Source organism: Anguilla anguilla, chromosome 13 (assembly GCF_013347855.1).
Source record: "Anguilla anguilla isolate fAngAng1 chromosome 13, fAngAng1.pri, whole genome shotgun sequence".
NCBI classification, from domain to species: domain Eukaryota; kingdom Metazoa; phylum Chordata; class Actinopteri; order Anguilliformes; family Anguillidae; genus Anguilla; species Anguilla anguilla.
In genome coordinates, this window is record NC_049213.1 from 18584352 (window position 1) to 18606096 (window position 21745).

At 48.9% G+C, this 21745-nt stretch overlaps 1 protein-coding gene across 3 annotated transcripts; it reads right to left on the bottom strand.

The window, feature by feature from the left end:
* Window positions 1-23: 23 nt before the first annotated feature.
* Window positions 24-20048, bottom strand: LOC118211171 (bromodomain adjacent to zinc finger domain protein 2A-like). 3 transcript variants are annotated; one of them, XM_035388099.1, is made up of 27 exons: window positions 19858-20048; window positions 18201-18330; window positions 17057-18040; window positions 15968-16564; window positions 15131-15313; window positions 14375-14671; window positions 14086-14140; window positions 13246-13354; window positions 13047-13148; window positions 12614-12845; window positions 12314-12375; window positions 10505-10834; window positions 9833-10087; window positions 9300-9514; window positions 8955-9029; window positions 7945-8077; window positions 7695-7757; window positions 7465-7609; window positions 6507-6934; window positions 6141-6309; window positions 5398-5553; window positions 5106-5263; window positions 4467-4750; window positions 3988-4108; window positions 3626-3876; window positions 3077-3220; window positions 24-2667 (listed from the first exon to the last, which is right to left on the bottom strand). In XM_035388099.1, exons 2-27 carry the CDS (start codon window positions 18328-18330, stop codon window positions 2508-2510), a joined length of 5838 nt encoding a protein of 1945 aa, XP_035243990.1. In that variant the 5' UTR covers window positions 19858-20048; the 3' UTR covers window positions 24-2507. The 3 variants fall into 3 exon arrangements, with proteins under 3 accessions (XP_035243990.1, XP_035243989.1, XP_035243988.1); XM_035388098.1 differs by having other exon boundaries at window positions 3626-4108; window positions 6141-6300; XM_035388097.1 differs by having other exon boundaries at window positions 3626-4108.
* Between the last annotated feature and the right edge of the window lie 1697 nt (window positions 20049-21745).

Below are 21745 nucleotides of genomic sequence, written 5' to 3' on the forward strand. Positions count from 1 at the left end.
TTCATTCAGAAAAGGAAACAAAGTGACAGAGCCCCTAACTAGACACTTTATTTTCCTCACAGTACATTCTACAAATGCACAGGTGTTACATCCATACGTGTTCTACAAATGCACATGTACATCCGTAATACATGTTCTACAAATGCACAGGTGTTACACAACGTTGGTATAACGTTCCGCAAAAGCACAGATGTTACCTCACAATCGTATAACACTCGCAGATGCACAAGAGTTCCATCGATACAATGTTCTACAAATGCAGAGGCGTTATATCACATTCGTCTGTTTTTCCCCCAAATTTGGAAAGGCCCATCATAAACGAGCGCTCATTATTGGGTCCTCCGCTATCGAGCAGGGAGAGTGCAGACGAGCAGTCGGGTTTATGCAGGTACGAGTCAGATGAACACACTTCACCTGCAGGCACCCAATCAACCAGCAGGGGTCAGTAGAGAACAATGAGATGCATACCAACTGAACCCTCCCTCACAAAGGGCACCTCTAACGCCAATGATGAGCTACCCCGCATGGCTACTAGCCACAGTTCACACTGCCAGGGTCTGGATTTGATCCCAGACTGTGGGGCCCATCCATGAACTAGAATAAGAACAGTGCCTTAACCAGATGGGCCACCCAGCAACTCAATATAACATGTTTTTAATACCTCATAAAAATGATACTGGTCCTAAAAAAATAGAATGGAATGCATCTAATGATAAAATAGTACATTATTAAAATCACCAAAAGACCACATTTTGGTTTTCATAAAAAAATTGTCCCTGTAGAGCAGGGGTGCCCAACCTTATCCAAAAAGGGCCGGCGTGGGTGTGTGGGCTTTAGCTATAGCCCAGCACCAACACACCTGGTTCTACTAGGGGGTCTTGATTGAATGCCATGATTGGTTAATTAGTTGAATCAGGTGTTGTAGTGCTAGGCTAAACAAAAAAAACCAGCACACACACCGGCCTTCTCCGATAGGATTGGAAAGCCCTGCTTTAGAGTTACAAACAACACATCAGTATTTTTTTTTAACCAGTGTAAGAACAGACGTTTAAACAGCCAGTAAACTGTAGAGCTATGTCTTTCCTTTCAGGTTCTTCCACAAACCTTGATAAATCAGTGCAGGTTTGCAGTGTATTCTGGGGGAAAGGAAAAAAAAATACATGGAATAAAAAAAAATAAACAGCACAGATCTGAATGAGGACAAGCAGAAGCCACCTTCGTCTGTTACTACAGAGTAGAGCGAAACGAAGGAAACGCTAAGGGACCCAGAGGAGCTCTCCTGAGCCACGACACGGCTCTCCGCACGCTCAGGCAGCAGCCCTCAGGGCCCCACACTGCCTGCGTGCCCCCCCCCCCTGCCCCCCGCTGGCCATTACGGGTACTGTCCAACAGATAGCCTCGCACCGACGCACCGTCACCTCAGCCAACAGCAGCGGCGAAACTGTGAGCCTGTGCCAGGGACCGCCAGCTTTTGAAATGGAAATTAACTAAATTTGAATGCCGCAGATTAAAGGCATTTATTTTACTTCAGGAAAGCACTGCCGAAGCAGCAGGTCCTGTTAGTGTTGAAACATAATAAAATCGAGGGGGGCGGGCATATTACTAAACCTCACAGGAAATGCAGCCGAGGGCCCACTGAGCGAACAAGCATTCAAAACTAAATATCGACTGAACAGGAACGCCAACTGTCAGTGTACAAATGCAGTCAACCAATTCCCAGCAGCAGCGTGAAAAACAAATGCCTCTAAAGCACAGAAAACATTTTCTGTGAATATATATAAACAAACTGGTACAAGACCTCGAGCCTACAGAAGCTACTGGGGGAAAAAAGCAGAGGAATTAAATACCTGCTAGTATGATCACCAACATCCATCTTGCAAACAACCCAGAAGACTGAGAGAGAACAATCTCTTCCAAGCTGATAATGAGAACATTCTAGATAAAGCAGCATCTCAATGTCACAGAATTGAGTTGTCTGACTCACTGAAAATTAGCAAATAATTTCTGTTCCACCAGACATTTAAAGAATCCCTATTATTTGATATGTGCATGTTCATTATGACCCATTGCTATTAGAAATCTCAGCCAGTCAATGTACAATGTGTTGGTATGCACACGCACGCATACACGCACACAAAATGCTTCTAGCCTTTAAGACCACAGCATTGTATTTTCAGTAGAAGGCACTGACGTGGACTCAGTATGACAGGCAGCCATTTTCTGACTGAAGCTGAGCTCACTTTTTGGTTTCGAACATTGCTACTGTTCAGTGCCGTGGATTCATCAGCAGTGCGACCAAATCACAGAAAAATACATAACCCTGAATATAATCCCTGATTTAGCATGGTTAGACTGGAATTTATAAAGATGCGGTTGGGCTCCAGTAGCAGATCTGATGGTAATGAGGAACATCCGCAAAATGGTGGGAGATGAGAGATCCAGAGGTTCCACAAGCGGCCGTCCCCCGGGGGGGACCAGGCCCTCAGCCCTGGGTCCAGGGGCCCCTGCTACTGGCCTTTGTCCTGGTAGAACTCGGCCCAGCGGCTCTCGAAGAAGCGCCTCATGGAGTGGCCGGCCACGCCCACCTCCGACGTGTCCTCGTTGAAGAGCTCGCAGTTGTCGAAGACCAGCCGAGCGTCGGCTGCAAACTCCTCACAGCTGCGATACCTGTGGACAGGCGAGGCGGGGGTGAGGGACAGGCGAGGCTAACACGCTAACCCCATTCTCAGGGGCTTAACCAGTTCCACGATTTCTCAAACCAATTCTACTTGCAATCCAAATTTAATACTTGCAATCCATAATTAATATAACCATGATTACAAAGTGCAATAGATAAAATCCGCTGTCAGGAGAGGCACTGCATTGAGGTTATTATAAGTTTTGAAAACCACAAAATTAATTCCAGTGAAGTCGTACAAACAGATCAAGGTAGCGGAAACCTCAAAATTAAAGCGTTTCCAGAACATTTCAAAACTAAAACGTCCAGTGTGTACGAGGGCAGAGTCAATGGGGCTACAGTTCCTAGGGGAATGGTTTATGCGTCATGAGGGAGGGGTTTAGCGGTTGGGGCCCTTACTCTCCCTGCAGTAGCCGCTCTCGCATGGTGAGGAAGTCCATGGGGTTCTTGATGACCCGGCGGTAACCGGGGACCAGCCGGGGGTTGACGGGCTCCAGGAAAGGCCAGGCATCACCGTGGGCCTCCATCTCCATCAGGATGATCCTGGAACACCGGTGGACATTAGACTGACCTCAGCTCCACCCACACCCTGACCACCACCATCTATCTTAACCTCCACCCTCACTACCCATCTCCACTCTCCCAACCCCCCACTCTCACCTCTGTCCACCTCCACCCACCATCTCCATCCACCACTCCACGCTCAACCCCCACGCTCAACTCCACACTCAACCCCACACTCAACTCCACGCTCAACTCCACACTCAACCCCACGCTCAACCCCACGCTCAATCCCACACTCAACCCCACGCTCAACCCCACGCTCAATCCCACGCTCAACCCCACGCTCAACCCCACGCTTAACCCCACGCTCAACCCCACAGGGTTGGGTTTGGGGGGTTTGAGTATGACGAGGTGGGGGAACAGGTAACAGTCTGAGTGACGTACTCGCAGTAGGTGAGGTCCGGTTGGTTGCGGGTGGTCACGCGACGGCGTTTGGCAGGAGAGCAGCTGTCCCCTGAGAAACGGGAATAAGGGGAGGAGGAGAATCCCGCGTCGTCCCTGCGCGGCCCACCTCCGCCCGCGCCTCCCCTCCTGGGGGGGTTCTCCTCGTCCGAGCTGCCCGGCTCATGCCCCCCCGGGTACCTCTTGCGTGCTCGGGACTTCTGCTTTGCAGGATGACGTTGCTCACCATTAGCCTGGGGACAGAAAGGCGGGGGGGGGGGGGTGGATTGGGTGAGTGAGATGTGGAGGTGAGAGGGTGAGGGCGGGGGCAGGAATGCAAGGGAGAGGGAGTGGGCGGGACTCACCGTTTCCCAGGCAATGGCATGTTCCAACTGCATTAAACACAGGGAGAGCTGGGCGGAGCTGCTACAGCGATCCAGGGCTTGGCGCCACGCCCGCAAACGCAGGGTGATCTCACTCTCAACACTGCAGGAGAGAACACGCATATGAACACACGCCTATCGCAGACAAATCTGCACACGCACGCACGCACACGGCACCACCAGTATCATTTATTTTTATAGGTCAGTGTACATTCTCTCTGCAGTCTGTACACAGGAACCAAAGCAGAGCTCTTTCACTTAAACCATAAAGCCACACAGGATGCAACCACAGCAAGCTACGACTGCAGAGTACTAGCACCACCTGCTGGTGAGGATGATAACCACTGGACGTGTCAGAGCTCCAAATTAACTCAAAGACAAAGGGAATTCTGCCTAGAAATTTGGAATTTTGACATAAGACATAGTAAAGCACGTGGGTAGCTAACATGCAGGTAATGCACCTCTCCAAGTCCTCCGGGACGGCCTCCCCAGCGGGCGGGTCGAGGGGGGCGAGCCGCACCACCTCCCCCAGGCTCCAGAGCGGCTCCCTCAGGCAGCGGCGCTGGATGCAGCGCTCCAGCCGGCCCAGCCGCAGCACGGCCAGGTCCAGGGGGTTGGAGGGCAGCCGCGGGAGCGCGCACCGCTCCCTCCTGGGCTTCAACACCCAGTCGTCCTGCAGGTCCAGCGCGTGCTCGTGGTACCGCAGGTCCTCCCGCGTGGAGTCCGGCTCCGGCAAGGCCCAGTCCTGAGCCACACGCAGAGAGAGCAGTTATTACAGAACTACAGCACACCACATTGCACTACAGCCATTCAGCAGACGCCCTTATGCAGAGCGACTCACACAACGTTTACATGCCATTTACACTGCATCCATTTATACAGCTGGATATATACTGAAGCAATGCAGGTTAAAAAGTACCTTGCTCAAGGGTACAACCTGGGACCTTTAGGTTACAAGACCACACATGGTGGATGCTGGCACACAACAATATTATACAACACACCCACAGCAACGTGCAATACTATACAATATCAGGGACATTATTCCTCAAGTACACCCAAGCTAAATTGACTGGGTACTTGCACCTCGATCTGCCCACCTTGGCATGCAGTTGGGCCGACAGGACCCTCTTCTCCAGGTCCTCCACCCACTGCAGCACGCCGAGATCTGCCTCCATGGCCCTGCGCTCCCCATCCCACGCCTGGGCCAGGGCCTGCGACACCCTGCCCGTCGCAGTTTCCTCCTGGAACATGGGATCTGCGGAAACCAGACACCCCGGCTACAGTCAAGCCACAAAACCACAGAGATCACAACACACTGAGGCCGCAGTTTTCCATGGTCCAATGGGATCCCCCGGTGCGAAGCCCCTCCCCCCTGTAGGCGGGCCTTACCGCAGGGCGCCCGGGCGCAGAGCTCAGCCAGGTACTCGCCGTGCTTGCTCAGGTGTTTGTGCAGGGCCTTCTCTCTGATGCCCCGCGGGTGCAGGGCCTTCAGCAGGGCCGCCAGCTCCTCGGGGCCCCTCACCCACCACCAGCCGCGCGCCATCCCTGCGTGCACACACACAAGCAGAGAGCGTTTTCCAGGGCTGCTCTGAGCTCCCGCAGGTAACTCACTGTAACGCCAAGGGACGAGGGAGAAACCACCTGTCCACCTGAGCACCAACACTAACGTGTGCCGCAACTTCTTTGCGCTTTTTACAATTCTGTTCATTTGGAGTCGGTCCCTACTGGCTTCAAATGTTTCACGACATCATTTGCAAATAAATAGATCGAGTAGAACAGCCAATTTACAGTGCAGTGAATTGCTTTTACACATGGGAGATTAGAGTGCAACTTTTTTCATTAAATGAAAAAATAATTTTAAAAACGTGTTTTGTTCACTCAGGTTCCCTTTGTATAATACTACATTTTGTCTAAAGATATGAAACCATTCAGTGTGACAAATATGCAATAACAGAGAAAATCAGGAAGGGGGTTGGTACTTTTTCACAGCACTGTATCTGTGCGTACTTCACTAGGGTCACAGTTCAAAGTTTCTTTGGACAGAATGTGTAGAGGCAGAAATACAGAACCCCGCCCCTCCCTCACAGTTTGGGGGGGTGGCAGGTGGTGCCGGACACAGGGGCAGTTCTGACCTGTGGGAATGGGCCTGGCGTCCAGCTGAGAGAGGTACTGCTGCTCCACCTGCCGCAGGAGCGAGGAGGGGGGGCGGCCACGGCGCCTGGGGGTGCCGTGGGGGCCGACGGCACCGCCCCCCCTCCTCCTGCCCGGTCTTGGGAGGGGGGTGGAGCACACCTGGTTGAACTGCAGGAACAAAACCAAGAACGAGGTAAACAGTAGGAACAAACAATGCAATGACAAATGGGGGCAATAAAATCTAATAAAGATTTTTTTTCAAGGCAGGATCATTACCAGATAAGATGATGGGCTTTTATGAATAGCCTAGTAACCTAGTGGATATCATTCAGCTGTAAACTTGCTGATTGATGGACAGGACTCACCGGGAAAAGTGAAGTGGCATGACAATCAGGAGCAGCAGGGGTCAGGGGGGAGTCACTGGAGGGTAGGGCGGGGTAACAGGGGGCTTTGGGAAGCAGACTCTCCGCCTCCTCCTTCACACCGTCCCTGTGCTGGGGGTAAGCCCCGCCCCCCTCCTCCTCCCGGCCCGCCTTGCTGCTACGGCGATGGCGGCGGCTCTTGGCGGTCCTCAGATGCAGCTCCACCTCGGGTTTGATTTTTCGCGGCCGGCCCCGCCCACTGGGGCGGGACATGAGGGATGCGATGCCAGGCAGAGGGTCCGCCTCGGCGGGGGGAGGGACTGGGGGCGGGGGTGGGGCCGGGGTCGGCTGAGGCTCAGGTTTGGGTTCCTTCTTAACAGGAGCAAGATCTGGAACAGCTTCGTCGGACACAAACACGTCTCCTTGGCAACCTGTAAGACAAAGATCAGGATTGGGAGAAAGGGGAGGGTGGTACTGGTGCCGCAATGGATATGAACAGCATAAAAAGCATTATATAATCATAGGTGAGTGTATTTTTCTGTGCAAAAGAAACAGAACAGAACACCCAATAAAAGTTCAAGAACAGCACAGGTTGTTTGACTCCAGTCCAGGTCCAGGCAATTTTCCAGCACTAATTTGATCATGGAGAACTACCATGATATCCCAGGAACTAGAAATTATCAGAAAAAAAAAATTCAGAAAAAACCTGAATCTGTAATCTGCATATGCTGCCCTCTAACCACAGCGCCAGAATCTCAGTCATGTCATGGCTAATGGGTGACAGAACTTCAACAAAAACAGGTGCCAGCACTCTTCTGGTAACCATAAAATGTGGATACAGGTCACATCACTGGTAGCTTATGCCCAGGACCACAGTTTGGAGGATAAACAAATCTGTGCCTCTTTTTTAAGGCCGAATTTCGCTCTACGCACGAGGACCCCCGAGAGGACCCATACCCACCTAAGATCTCCTCGGACCCCTCCACCAGGATGGCGCCGACGCGCGGCAGGGCCCAGTACCGGCGCCGGTACCGGTCCTCTCCCAGGAAGCCCGCGCGCAGGGAATGGGACGCCTGCAGCAGCTTCTTACGGAAAAACACCTGCCGCTGCGAGAGGGGAAAAAACAGGAGAAAAAAGTTACTACCAACCCAAACTTTCTGTCCTGCTGCGGAGAGAGGAACGGAGCGTTACCTTGGTCAGCTTATCGATCTGCCGTTCAAGGTCAGGGACGCTGCCACAGGAAGTACTCTGACCCTGAGGGAGAATGAGAGTAAATATGATTTATGTAAGCAAAACATATGCAATAGATTTCTCTCTGATGCTCCAAGCATACATTTAGCAAAAGGTCAACCAACTGAAAAGGGAAAGTGGTTAACAAAATTCCCCTGACAACCTGACCTCATGGCCCCACCCAGTAGCCCCGCCCAGTAGCCCTGCCCACCTGTCCGAGCTGGGCCTCCTCTTTGTCGGTGCAGTGGCTGCTCCTCTCCAGGCTTTCCTCCAGAGTCTCCTCTGTCCTGGAGGTCCTACTCTGCCCCTCCAGACATGGCTCCTGTGCGAGTGCTGCCTTCAGCCTGGGCACACAGAGCTGAATGATTTGCGCTGTCGTGCTAATACAGACCACTCAGCGCTACTGCGTTAATATAGACCACTCAGCGCTACTGTGCTAATACAGACCACTCAGCGCTACTGTGCTAATACAGACCACTCAGCGCTACTGTGCTAATACAGACCACTCAGCACTATTGTGCTAATACAGACCACTCAGCGCTACTGTGCTAATACAGACCACTCAGCGCTACTGTGCTAATACAGACCACTCAGCGCTACTGTGCTAATACAGACCACTCAGCGCCATCGTGCTAATACAGACCACTCAGCGCTACTGTGCTAATACAGACCACTCAGCGCCATCGTGCTAATACAGACCACTCAGCGCTACTGTGCTAATACAGACCACTCAGCACTATTGTGCTAATACAGACCACTCAGCGCTACTGTGCTAATACAGACCACTCAGCGCTACTGTGCTAATACAGACCACTCAGCGCTACTGTGCTAATACAGACCACTCAGCGCTACTGTGCTAATACAGACCACTCAGCGCTACTGTGCTAATACAGACCACTCAGCGCTACTGTGCTAATACAGACCACTCAGCGCCATCGTGCTAATACAGACCACTCAGCGCTACTGTGCTAATACAGACCACTCAGCGCTACTGTGCTAATACAGACCACTCAGCGCTACTGTGCTAATACAGACCACTCAGCACTACTGTGCTAATACAGACCACTCAGTGATATTGCACGCAAACCTCAGTGCTACTTAGCTAATGTAGACTTTGAATGCAACTATACAGTGTTAGTGCACCAATATGGTCAGGATTTGTTTCTAGTACATCCCCACTCCACAGGCTAGCGTCGTCAGGGAGATGAGCTTCAAACTTACTTGCGTAGCTTTCCTTCGATTATCCACTTGTTCTTCCTGTAGGTAGCCATTTTCTCCAGTGTGCTATCTAATTCCCTAAAGTGGATAGAAAAGGATTATCCAATGATACCATGAGCTACATACACAGTGAGCATGCAGAATTTTCTAAAAATATACACGTGATATTACATCCCCAAACATCCCCTTCAGCCCTCTTCCCTTAAGCTTTGCTAGTTATACATTTTGTGTAGAGATATCATCATGGCCACTTTATCCCTCTGGTTGAGAGGTAGAGGTGGAGACAGAGAGAGGGAGGAGAAAGAAAGGAAGGTGGTGGTGGTGGAGTTCCCATTTTCTGGCTCTCACTTGGTGACGATGCCGCTGTCGTTGAGCTCCCCCACCAGGAAGGCCAGCATGGCGGCTTTAGCGTCGGGGCTGTGAGCCTGGAAAGGCCTGGTGCACAGGCTGGCGCACGCGGCCGGCTCGAAACCACGCGACTCCAGAAAGATCCGCAGCCCCTCTGACACGCTGCTGGGGTTCAGCTCCACGTCCCCCAACCTCTCCCCGAGGATCTTCACCGACTGCAGAGAGACATTCAGAAACGTAGCAATTATTCAAATGTAGATAATTCTTTTAGGAAAGTTGAGAATTGGGGGGTCAGTTTATATACAGTATAAATATTAACACTTAGAAACAGTCATACAAATAAAAACATACCATCAGTAAATCAATAATTATCTTGAGGACAACCTATATTAAACCTAGTACAGGTGCTAAATTATTATTTAACTGGATTAATTGTGAGGCTGAATGAAGACGTGATAAACCTCTAGCACATTTTCTCCATTCATATATTCAGGGCGTGGTTACAGCGTCAGGCTGGAGCAGCCGGCCCTTACCTGGTAGCTGGAGGGCAGGCCCGGGTCATGGAGCGCAGCCTGCACTAGCTGCACCAGCAGATCCAGGAGCTCGCCCTCACTGCCCTCCAGGCCCAGGAGACCCTCCTGCAGGGTGGCCAGGCTGGGCACGTCGTGGGACAGCTGGAGGGCCAGCACCTTCCCGTAGCTGTGCAGGAACTCCACCACCTGGAGGCAGTGCGCGAAGGCGCGGCCCGAGAGCACCAGACCCGGCACACAGGGCAGCTCAGGCAGCGGCTGGGAAAGGAGAGGTCAACACGCGTCACAACAACCTCCGACAGGAGTCAACACTGTCATACCCACCTCCAAAAAGAGTCAACACCCATCACACCCAACTCCTAAAGGAGTCAACACCCATCACACCCGCTGCCAAAAGGAGTTAACAGCAGTCACACCCACTTCCTAATGGGGTCAACACCCATGAAACCCACCGCCTAGTGTTGTAACGCAGATGACAGTGTTTTGGATATATTTTGCAATTAAAGAAATGAATTACACTCTACTTTTCAGCACCGTCGAGTGTTCACTAAATTACCAGGACGTTGCTTAAACAGGGCAATCCAATTCCGTCCTGCATCTCTAGTTCAGGAACTTTGTGATCGGTCAAGGGTGCGCACGACCGTGGTCTCAGTGCACGCGACCGCGAAGGCTCACCTGGTGATCGGCGAGGCACATGTCCTCCGTGGGCTTCTTCAGCTCCTCCAGGAAGAACTGCTGCCTGCGCCGCTCCTCCAGGTGCCTCTGCACCTGAGCCCTCCGCTCCGCCTGCCTCCTGGCCACCTCCGCGGCGTGAGCCTGGGCCTCCTTCTCCGCCCTCGCCCTGGCCAGCATCTTCGCATCGCTCCGCCCCGAGCCCGCCCGCTTCTCCCGGGTGGGGGTGTCCTCGCCTGCCTCCGCGGCTGCCCCCTCCCTCCGCTCCAGGGGCCGAGGACTGGTCGCACCGTGCTCCTCCCACTCCTGATCGGTGCTTGTGGCCTTCACCAGCTGGGTGGAGAGAAAGTGCCGGAAGGTTTTAACAAAACCTGTTAAAGGGCCCTGTCATAGTCCTATATCTTATAGCAATAACATGCAGAACCTTCACATTACAGCACTCAGCTCTTTCAACATGCAGAACCTTCACATTACAGCACTCAGCTCTTTCAACAACACGCAGAACCTTCACATTACAGCACTCAGCTCGTTCAGCAACATGCAGAACCTTCACATTACAGCACTCAGCTCGTTCAGCAACATGCAGAACCTTCACATTATAGTACTCAGCTTTTTCAGCAATAACATGCAGAACCTTCAGTCTCCTTTAACCTTTTCCCCCATTCCCACTGTTCCCTTTCTCTCCCAGTCGGGAACACCCAACAATATTCATCAGTCAGCCCCATAGCTGCAGGTGCACATGACAAACACTGCTTTCTTTCCATTCATCATGCGTGAGCTCAGCCCTACGGTCAGAGGAGCACACTTAACGTGCAGCTCATGCAGACGCATGCTGGCATCCGCTTGACCAGAGGGGTTTGGTGGTCAAACTGCGAGGCACAGACCACCCAGCAAGAGAACCCCGCTGGCCACCAGCAGCATGCATCCAACAGCCTGCGGCCATCTCAGACTAACCTTAACCCTCCTTCTCTCCTGCCGCATTTTCCAAATTTTTGTTTCCTTTCTTTTGTTCCCGGTCTTGGAGTACGAAAAACACACACTTTTGTCAGGTTAAAACACTACGCCTCCACAAGGCAGTGCTGACACAGTCCAACTACTCACATTCGTGTCATCATTACAAGCAGCATTTACAATGCGCAGTTCAAAGCCAAAACATGCCCGTGAGTAAAGACAAATCAACTGCAATATCCATTCTGAACAAGAAAATACATTGTAGTACTGACATGTGAAACTAATTTTTACAAGCATGTTGCTCAATGTTTTGTTATCATGAGCGGGATGCTCATTACACTAGACCAGGGGTCCTCAGTCTTATCCAGAAAGGGCCGGTGTGCGTGCAGGCTTTTGTTCCAACCGAGCAGGAACACACCTGATTCCACTAATCAACCACAAGAATCTCTGCTAAGGATTTTGATTAGTGGAATCAGGTGTGTAACCGCTTGGTTAGAATGAAAGCCTGGCCCCTAATACAGGCATGCTTTACCAATCAGAGGCTGAGGGAAGTCCCTCCAAAGCGCAAACCCTGCGCAGAACACATACTTATTGGTCACATTTCTTGGAGGAGATGAAATGCACCTTTCCATCTGCAGAGGGAGCAGATATTGGGCAGAACGTGAAGGTGCTGCTATGTGCTTTGGTTGTGCTGCAGTGCTGAGCAGCGTACAGAGTACAGTCGTGTTGCACTGTTTGCTGTGTTGTGCAGTGTACAGTGTGAGTGTGCTGTAACATGCTCAGATCGCAGTGTACAGTGTGAGTGTGCTGTAATGTGCTCCAGTCACAGTGCAAAGACTGCATTCCCTACATTCCTTCTACCTTGCTATTCATTTTCCTCCTGATTTTCTTCAGTTTCTCCTTCTCTTCTTCACTGAGAATTTCTGTGAAAAGTAAAAAAGTTAATTGTCAGAAAACATTTTGTTTAAACCATTGCATTTTATAACTACAAAGTATACACAGTCCACACATTTGTGCCAACTTCTAAATGTTAAATGAATACCAGCCCAAGTCACTTGCGTGCACGTGAACACCCCCTGCCTCTGACCCATCTTAAGAGACCCTAGCCAGTATGGCAGCCAGGTGAGCGTACGCACAGAGGCTGTGACAGAGTCCCCTTACCGCGAGCCTCGAGCTTCTGCAGCAGCCTGGCGTCCACCTTCCTCAGCAGATCCATCATTCTGGCGCCGTGGGGCCTCCCCGGGCGTCTGCCGGGGCCGCCCAGGGTGCGGCGGGCGCGGGGCCGGGGCCGGGACCTCTCCCTGTCAGGGTTCGGGGGGCGGCCACGCCTCCCGGTGATGGCCATGATTATGGAGGGCACCTCCTCGTCGGCTAGGGGGAGCCACTGCGTGCCCTGCAGGAGGGACGCACGGACCCATGTGACCCGCTGCCAACAACGCACACACACACTCACTGCACGCCATCTACACACACTGCACACGACCTACATGCACTGCACACGGCCACTGTGAGCAATCTGCCTCATTCGTGGTGCTCAAGTTGACTCAGAGTAGAACCTTATTTTTAAATGCAAAATGGGCGCCGTCCAACTGACCTCGGCGGTTTCCCGCTCTTCATAGAAATCGCCCACGGGCATGCGAGGGCTGAAGCTGAAGTGCTCCCTGGAGACGGCGCCACCTCGCTGCCGTTTCAGATACTGCACAGACAAATCAGACAAACAGTTACTCACCAAAAACCAACACAGGGATGTGCATCACATACTATTTAACCTCGTGTTTCATCACTGCATGCACCTTGATGACTTCAGGAAACTGCTTCATCCTCCTGCCACATGGACTGTAGTACCAGGTCTCTCCCTTCAGCCGATTCATACACCTGCGCACCCGGACTTCCCGTCTCCACCTGCCACAAAGACAAACCTCACACTTCTGCACCAGACCCCCAGTCTCCACCTGCCACAAACACAAACCTCACACTTCCGCACCCGACCTCCAGTCTCCACCTGCCACAAACACAAACCTCACACTACTGCACCCAACCCCCAGTCTCCACCTGCCACAAACACAAACCTCACACTTCCGCACCCAACCTCCAGGCTCCACTAGTTATCAGGCCTGTGATACACCACAGGGTCTATACTGCAACTCTCATATTCTCACTGGAAATCTCTAAAAGAATGGCAGGGACGGTCCAGTGCTGCTCTTTGGCACCATGTATCCACTATTATCAACCTTCCTGTGCAGGGTAATGCTTGCCTCCCTGCTCAGTCTTCTATATCAGTACTCATTCTTCCCCTAGGAGAGGCACAGAGCATGTGCATTATTGCTGTCACTCAAAGCAGGTTGATCAAACAGGCAATAATACAGCTGACTCCCCATACCTGGTTTCTTGGGTCTGAACTGGTTGCCAATTTTATGAAAGCCAGCTAAAGACTTGTGTCTATGTAAATTTTTTAATGGTGATCCATGACTGAAGTAGGGCCGATGTGTGCAGCCAGTTAGATAACTGAACCAAGGGTAATTGGAAACAAAAACCTGTAAACAGACTATCCAGGCAGGAGTGTAATTGTTCTTGTCTGTTGTACAGAAGGCGTATGTGCTCAGAGAATGGGAAATCTCTGAAGACTACATTACCCATGCTGCAGTGGGAAATGCACTTGTTCCTCAGTGGCTATCCTCCTCCTTGGGCCTGCATGGAAAAGGTTGCAATCATAATGACACTCACAGTATCAGAGCCCTGAAAGGTCATAGTCTGAACCAGTGTTCACCTGCATACAGTTGGGAAACCAGGACATCTCTAGGGCTAGAGAAACTGACCTTTTGCAAATTAATATTAGCATTGTGATTGACACTGCAAATGAAGAATCAGTTAATCCGTAACAAACTAACTGGCTAAACTTCTCAATTTAGGAGCTTTGCTCACCGTTGGAGATGGACACCTCTTCCTCTTCACTATAGTGGTCTTCAATTTTCTCCTCCATTTTGGGTATTTTTGGTGCTTTCTTTGCCCTCTTGGCCTTGGGTCTGGCAGGCAGCGGGGAGGGGGAGGGGGGGTAAGGGTGAGAGCAGAACGGGTCTTGGCAGTTGGAGGGAGAGGACGCGGGTGAAGATGTGGGCGGGGCAGCAGACAGGCTGGGAGCAGAAGTTTCATCTTCAGAGGGGTCCAGAGATTCAGACCCATCCTCTGTGTCATCTTTCCTCTCCTTTTCACACAGTGAATCTGTCAAACACCAGTGATATTTATTAATTATAGGAAGGCTTAGTGAAATATATAATAATCTTTATTCAAAAATAATCATTTTCTTTCCACACAGACATATCACGAGACAACCAGGGAGAAAAGACTGCATAACCTTGGTTGTGAACACATGAACTTGCAATTGCATATTGACACCATGAACAAAAAAGGCTGCACAGATGTGAAATCTATAGGTAGGTGGTTAACTGTGAAAGTAAAAATTGGTTAGCTTCACAGAAAAAAGCCAGGAAGGTGTGGTGCTGGCAGTGTGGTTTGGGTGACCATGACTGGTAAGGGCTGGAAAGGTGAGGTGCAGGCGGTGCGGTTTGGGTGACCATGACTGGTAAGGACTGGGAAGGTGAGGTGTTGGTGGTGTGGTCTGAGTTACTATGACTGGTGAGGGCTGGGAAGGTGCGGTGCTGGTGGAGCGGTCTGAGTTACCATGACTATTAGGGGCCTGGAAGGCACGGTCTTCCTCTGCACAGGCTCCAGCGCTGGAGGCTGGAGAGTCACACGGTACCTTCTGCCTTTCCTCCATCCAAACCCCCACTGCTGCGCTCTCAACCAAGCCTGGGGTATCCTGTACATCCTCTTCCTCCTCCTCCAGCTCCTCCAACTTAGAATCTGAGGACAGAAGTGCATTGGCTATGGGACTGAATGATCCGCATTACAATTCCACTGAGGACATAAACAAGCAAACTGAACAAATCAGTGGATGACTCCCATAAAAACACCTACCACTTTTCAGTCACCTTTTTTAGGCAACAATGCAACTTGTGTTCACTTTAGCTATAAACCTGATTGACACAAGGTCTTCTTGACCAAATAAGACCGAAGCAGGTTTACAGATAAAGTGAACACAAGCTTGTTGATGTGTCCACTCATTTCTCAAAAGGACAAGAGGTATTTTAGGTGCACAGCGTTTGTATCTGCCAGTACTTCAGTGCAGGAAATTGCATCAGTATCTGCAAATTGCAGCTGAGAGGCAAGACTGGTGCAAAGCACATTTCAGTGCACAGCATGAATAATGATCCAATAGCCATACAGTCACTATAATGCATGGTTCAGATTTTGTGGAACCAATTTGTCCAAAGTCAAAAGTTCTCACAATGGTAAAAAAGTGGCCATTTTCTGTCCACTGCCCTTATCCCCATTTAAAAGAATGAATAAGCCCTAACTGCATTTTGGGGAATGACAAACCATGACCCACCCACTCACCCTAGGATGAGGGCAGGGTGGAGACAGTGCGGTCGGAGTGTGGGGGTCTGACTTCCATACCTTCACTAAGGGTCTCCTCCAGGTGTGAAGCACTTTCGTCAGAATCTTTGGCGGTGAAGATTCCGTTTGCAGTTTCCTGGTTCTTGAAGAGGCTCCCAAGGGAGTGGTCTGGGTACCTGCTGTTTTGGGGGATGCAGGGAGGGTGCTCTGGGGTTTTGTTCCCTGAGGATACCATAGGACCATTTTGGGTTTCCGCCAGACCTGCGACCCCAGAGTGGAACAGGGGGGTGCTGGCTTCCACCTCCCTGCCCATGTTCATGTTGGACACCTCCTGTTGACCACCAGGTGTAAGGGAAGGCCCTACCATTGCTAAGGAAGAGTCTGACTCCGCAGCAGATCCCTGCTGATTTGGAGCATTGCGCCTGGATCCCATTTCAGCGGGTGAAGGAAAAGCACATGGCGGGTCCCTCGACAGCTGCCACTGGCTCGTGGGGCCTCCGCCATTGTCCACAAAGGTGTGGCGAACTTGCGAGTGGCAGAGAGAGGTGGGTTGAGGAATAGGAAGCCCTTCATTCTTGGGGAGCCGCTGGGTGACAGAAAACTGCTCGCTGTCACCGGAACGGCTGTCCGCCTCATTGCCCCCCTCATTCATGTGCCCTGGAGGACAAAACAAGGTCAATGAGACAAGAGGAAACAGATTGACAGTAATGTTCTAGGAACAATAAATCTTTTTAATTTCCTCAAATTTCAAAAAGCTAAATTTCAACAAGGAAAAAGCACTACATTCTGAGAAGTGAAATTTCAACTTGCACACATATGCTCAATTTCTTTCATTCATTGTTTACGCATGAACTTTACTAGAATCACAAGATCTCAGACAAATAATTACTACAAGATTCCGAACTGTTGCACGTTACACCACATACCACAAAAACTGGCAGATAGTGATCTACATTTGGATGGTGGTTCACTTGTCTCAAAAATAATGCCTCAGAACAAAACTGAAACCAAATTAAAGCACTGCTAACCTTAAATAACCGACACGGACACTGAACTTAAGTTTCACATGACCGGGTCGGCTTTGCATTTTTAAACTTACTTTCGCCCACAGAACAAACCGTTTATTAAGAACCTAACACAGTCGCTTACCATTACTGTGGTTGAATGCAAGCGTCGCTGCATCACTGTTGTCCTGGGGAGTGCTGTTCTCCAGAGCAGCAGGTGAGCTCTGCACGGACAGGTGGCTGGCAGACCCTCTCTGGCCCAGGTTGTGTTGTCGAGGGCCACTGCTTTGGGGGGCGCAGCTCTCTGAAAATGGGGGCATCACCTGAGCCGGAGGGTGCGAGTGGTGAGGCGCCAGCTGGTGGAAGCAGGAGATCCCACTGAACATCATCCCATAAGGATGCTGCTGCTGGTGTTGCTTGGATGGTTGGTGCTGGTGTTGTTGCTGAGGTGATGATTGGTGGTGTTGTTGTTGGGATGGCTGATGTTGATGTTGCCATTGTGATGTTTGGTGTTGTTGCTGTAGGGATGGTTGGTGCTGGTGTTGTTGTTGGGATACTTGCTGTTGGTGTTGCTGGGATGTTTGCTGTTGGTGTTGTTGAGATGGTTGCTGTTGATGATGTTGAAATGGTTGCTGTTGATTTTGTTGGGATGGTTGCTGTTGGTTTTGCTGGGATGCTAGCTGTTGTGATGGGGGGTGTTTGTGTTTCAGATGATGCTGCTGTGACTGTAGGTTGTCGTGGCCCTTTTGGGGTGCTTCGCTGAGCTGAGGATGACTCTGGAAGGCCCTGTGTGAGCTGTACTCCAAGAGGTTAGGGGAAGTGCCATGCTGCTGGCCAGGGATACCCTGGTTCCAGTACCCGCCCTTCCCCACAGTAACATTAGGTGGGCAGGAGGCCGCCAGCCCACCGTTTGGCTCAGATTTTCTGTGTTCCTGCTGCTGCAGGGTGGCTCCGGGGTCGATGCCCATTGGCGGACTGTACTGCTGCTGGCCCCACAGATAATCGTATTCCAGTTCGCTGTGGTGGCGGCGATGACCAATCACAGTGTACGGTGTGGAAGGAAGGGGGTGGGGCTGGCTGGGTCCCTTTACAGTAGTGATGCCATTAACATTCACCTCACTCTTCATATCTGCAAGAATCACAACAATAATCATTTAAAAAACAGGTAGGCCACATTTTCCTCTGAACATTGGCACTAATAATAGTGCAACACTTTAAACAACAAGATTTAGAACAGTGTTTTAGGTTGAATAACCATATTGAGAGAAGCCTGAGACCGAGAAGCTCACTTTTCCCAGGCTGTGGGAGGCTTATGGAGGACCCGTTAGAATAGTGAGAATCTCCTGAGGAAGGCTTAGACCCTGAGTTTGTCGGAACAGCTGGATGGCTGCCAAAGTTAAAATGATTATTCGCCTCCATCTGCAAAAGAAGAAAAAAACGACTTGTATGTTATTTACCTTATTGGCAAGTTCTGCAAAGACCAATCAAATGACTGTAGTACAGAAATGGCAGACCACACAAAATAAAGCTTTATACAAGAAATCTACTCTGATTCGGGGTGAATATCTATGTAATAAATGTAATATTTAACTTGCGAGAACTCGGCGCAGATTGCGTTCGGGGCTTGTCATCTGACCCAGTGTAAGTGAACCCCACATCTAAAAACCACGGATGGTATTTCCGATACCGGCATGGTTTCTTCAGGTCGAGAAGTCTCGGTTTAAAAACATTTCCATGCTGGTGATCTGATCTCTAGCTCTGATAACTACAGTAGTGTACTGTATATGTTGACCTATGTGATGGATGGATGGTAGGTAACTGAAGTGCCGCCGTCTGGCGTTGCCTTGAAAATAGACTGGTTACCGTAGCTAACAGAGTGGCAGAGACAGGAAAAATAAAAATAAAAAGTTAAATAAATTAACGTTATAATTTCATTTTAGGTTAGCTAGGCTTTAAGATCGATGTCTGCGCCCCAACGGCAACCCCTCTGCGCCCCCAAGTTTGAAAACTCCTGCTTTTGGATAAGTATCTTTGGCAACATTGCTGCGATGTGATGAACACGTTTTTCTGGAAAGCAATCTGGCTGAATAGTTTGCGGAATAGCTAACGCTAGTTATCTTGGTTTAACTAATTTGGCTAAAATGAATTACGTTAGACTAACTAGCTAAAAAAAACATCCCATCTACAATAGCGACACAGTTGGTAAGACTGCAATTGGTGATAGAAGCTAAACGAACGAGTGAATTCAACCTGTGCTATACAGAATTTGTTTCTGACTAGCGAACCTTATTTTCAACTAAGATGTCAAGCTAACTTAGATAGCTAACCATCGACGTTACGTTAACCGATTTTCATTCAAACTAGACAGTTACCCAGCTAGGCAAGAAACGAACGGGCTAGCAACGCTGTTTCGACAAGCAAAACGTAATTTCTAATCAGACATTTAATATTTCATCATTAGACCCCACACAGGCCTTATATTTACAATACCATAACACCCCGCAAAAATATTCAGCAAAGAATTCAGTTCAATACAAACATCCTAAACGGATTCCACAAAAATAATTTCTGAAATCATACCTAAATTAGCTAAACTGCCTGGGATCTAGCTATAACGTTAGCTATTTGGATGAATGGTCAATAATTCGGCCTTTGCATACAAGGCCCTCCATAAATAACGACAGATTAAAGTTTATTTAAACAGTTGTTAAAGTTAATAAAAATACTATAGCTGCACGTCAACTTTAACAAAACTTTCTGGACAATTTTAACATTTACGTTTAACCATAAAATATTTCCCAAGAATCCATAATTTGTTCTACTGTGGACAAATTGGATACTCCTCTTTTGTTTAATAAACTCAGTTTCACTGATGCAGTTGAGAAATTTTCAAACGGCAACCATTGAGCCGCACGCTGAAAAGTTTTAATACAAAAAAAACCAAACCTTATAATCCTCGATATCCAAAGACAGCAATATATTGAATCTTCTTGATTGACTAAATATGTCGTTTATGTTGGTAAAAACGATGCAAATAATAAACAGCTACTCGCTAACCTTTGGGTTTCATTATTAGCAAACATGGCTGGCTCTATCTACTTGAGTGCAGCCATGATCATTGAAAAGAAAGAAATCGACTCGAGGAAGTGAGAATCGTGGTGATGTACACAGAGCTTGGAGGACGGGCAGCCCTAGGTCCTAGAGCCGACTGTTGTGCTATCGTAGCCTATCTGGGAGAGGAGATTCTCAAAATATGTAAACTATGCATGCATGTTGTTTGTTTATTATTTGTGTTGTAGTTGTTTTGTTGAATACCAATATATAATAATAAGTATTAATTTGTATTGTCAACTAGAAATTACCTTGTGTGACATCGCTACATTCGGCCTGACTGATATCTAACGTTTCCCACGTAATTGTTAGTTATAAAGTTTGTTGTACATTATACAATACCGATGTTATTCCGTAAAAACTTCTTTCATAAGTTTTCATTCATAAGTCCCCATATGCATGTATTGCAAGTGCAACTATTATCCTTAGGCCTATTATCTGCATTGTGGGATCAAACACGAAACCCATTTCCGAACATACGTAATAGTGTTTCGAATGTAATTTAATCACACAGGCCATAATTTCACTAAGTTTACTAGAAAATCGATTGATAACCTTTTCATTTTCTAGTGTCTGTCAAAAACGGGCAAATGCTACCACACACACCTGAACTCCCCTTTAAAAAAAGTGCTGACATTAAAAATTTGATGTAGAACAGAATCAGATTTATAGGCCAGGTTTGCGCATATAAGGAATTTGCCTCGGTTTGGCTCACATACATCACATTAAACAAAACTCAACAGCAACCACAGAAAAGGGATTTGGAGTCAGGGTAGTTATACAAAGGGAAATAAAATATATAAAATTAGAATTAATAAATCAAATAATGTAAAAATGTTATTAAAATCTACATAAAATAATGAAATGGAGCAAAAAAAGTTAATAGAATTACTGTAATATATGGATTTAAAAAATAGTAATAACGGTAAAGGTCATACTGCAAGCGATAGCATATTATACAAGTATTGACCCGCACCAAAGATATGAAGAAATGGAAGGTTTCGATGATGGCAGTGTAGAACTGAGTCACCATTCTGAGGCTATTTGAATTGCTTAAGCTGGCTCAGGAAATACATCCTCTGCTGGGCCTTTTTGGTGACTTTGATTACGTTTCTCTTCCACTTAAGGTCGTGGGAAATTGTGGTGCTTAGGAACTCAAATGACTCCACATTGCTGTGGAGCCATTAATATTAAGAACCTGCAGGGAGGGGGTGGGGCTTCTCCTGGTCTACAATCATTTCCGCCATCTTCAGAGCATTGAACTCCAGGTTGCTGTGGCTGCTCCAGGAAACAAACTCCCATCGGTACGCACACGCTTACCTCTCTTTTTGTCTCGCATCCTTGGGCAGCTCCATTGACCAGAATGTCCAAGAACTCAGTAACTGAAGAAAAAGGAGGAACCTGATGGGGCGGTGCAGTATGTTGGAAGTATAGTAGTTCTTGCTGGCTATCCTGTTCTGATTGAAGTTGACAACACTTATGAACAAAAGCAAAACTGGTAGGAGTGACAAAACCTTGGCTGCCATCATCATTGGTGCCAGAAGTGATTTTAACAGCACTGATGACTAATTTAAGACAGAACAGTGGTGATAAATTTTACATGAAACAGCATCCACCTAAAATCAGTCACCCCTCTGTGCTTAATTAAATGGACACATTTAAATGCCCATTTAAAGAGGAAATACAGGGCAACTAATTCAAGGTGGAACATCACTTCAATTGC

Bases quoted from the DNA above. Each gene is read 5' to 3' on its own strand.
- LOC118211171 (XM_035388097.1), bottom strand. From the start codon at position 18,330: ATGGAGGCGAATAATCATTTTAACTTTGGCAGCCATCCAGCTGTTCCG. The intron at 12,846-13,046 runs GTCAGTTGGACG...TCCCTCCTGCAG, and splicing joins AAGAGCGGGAAACCGCCGAG to GGCACGCAGTGGCTCCCCCT. The intron at 4,751-5,105 runs GTGGGCAGATCG...CGTGTGGCTCAG, and splicing joins CGGCCCAACTGCATGCCAAG to GACTGGGCCTTGCCGGAGCC.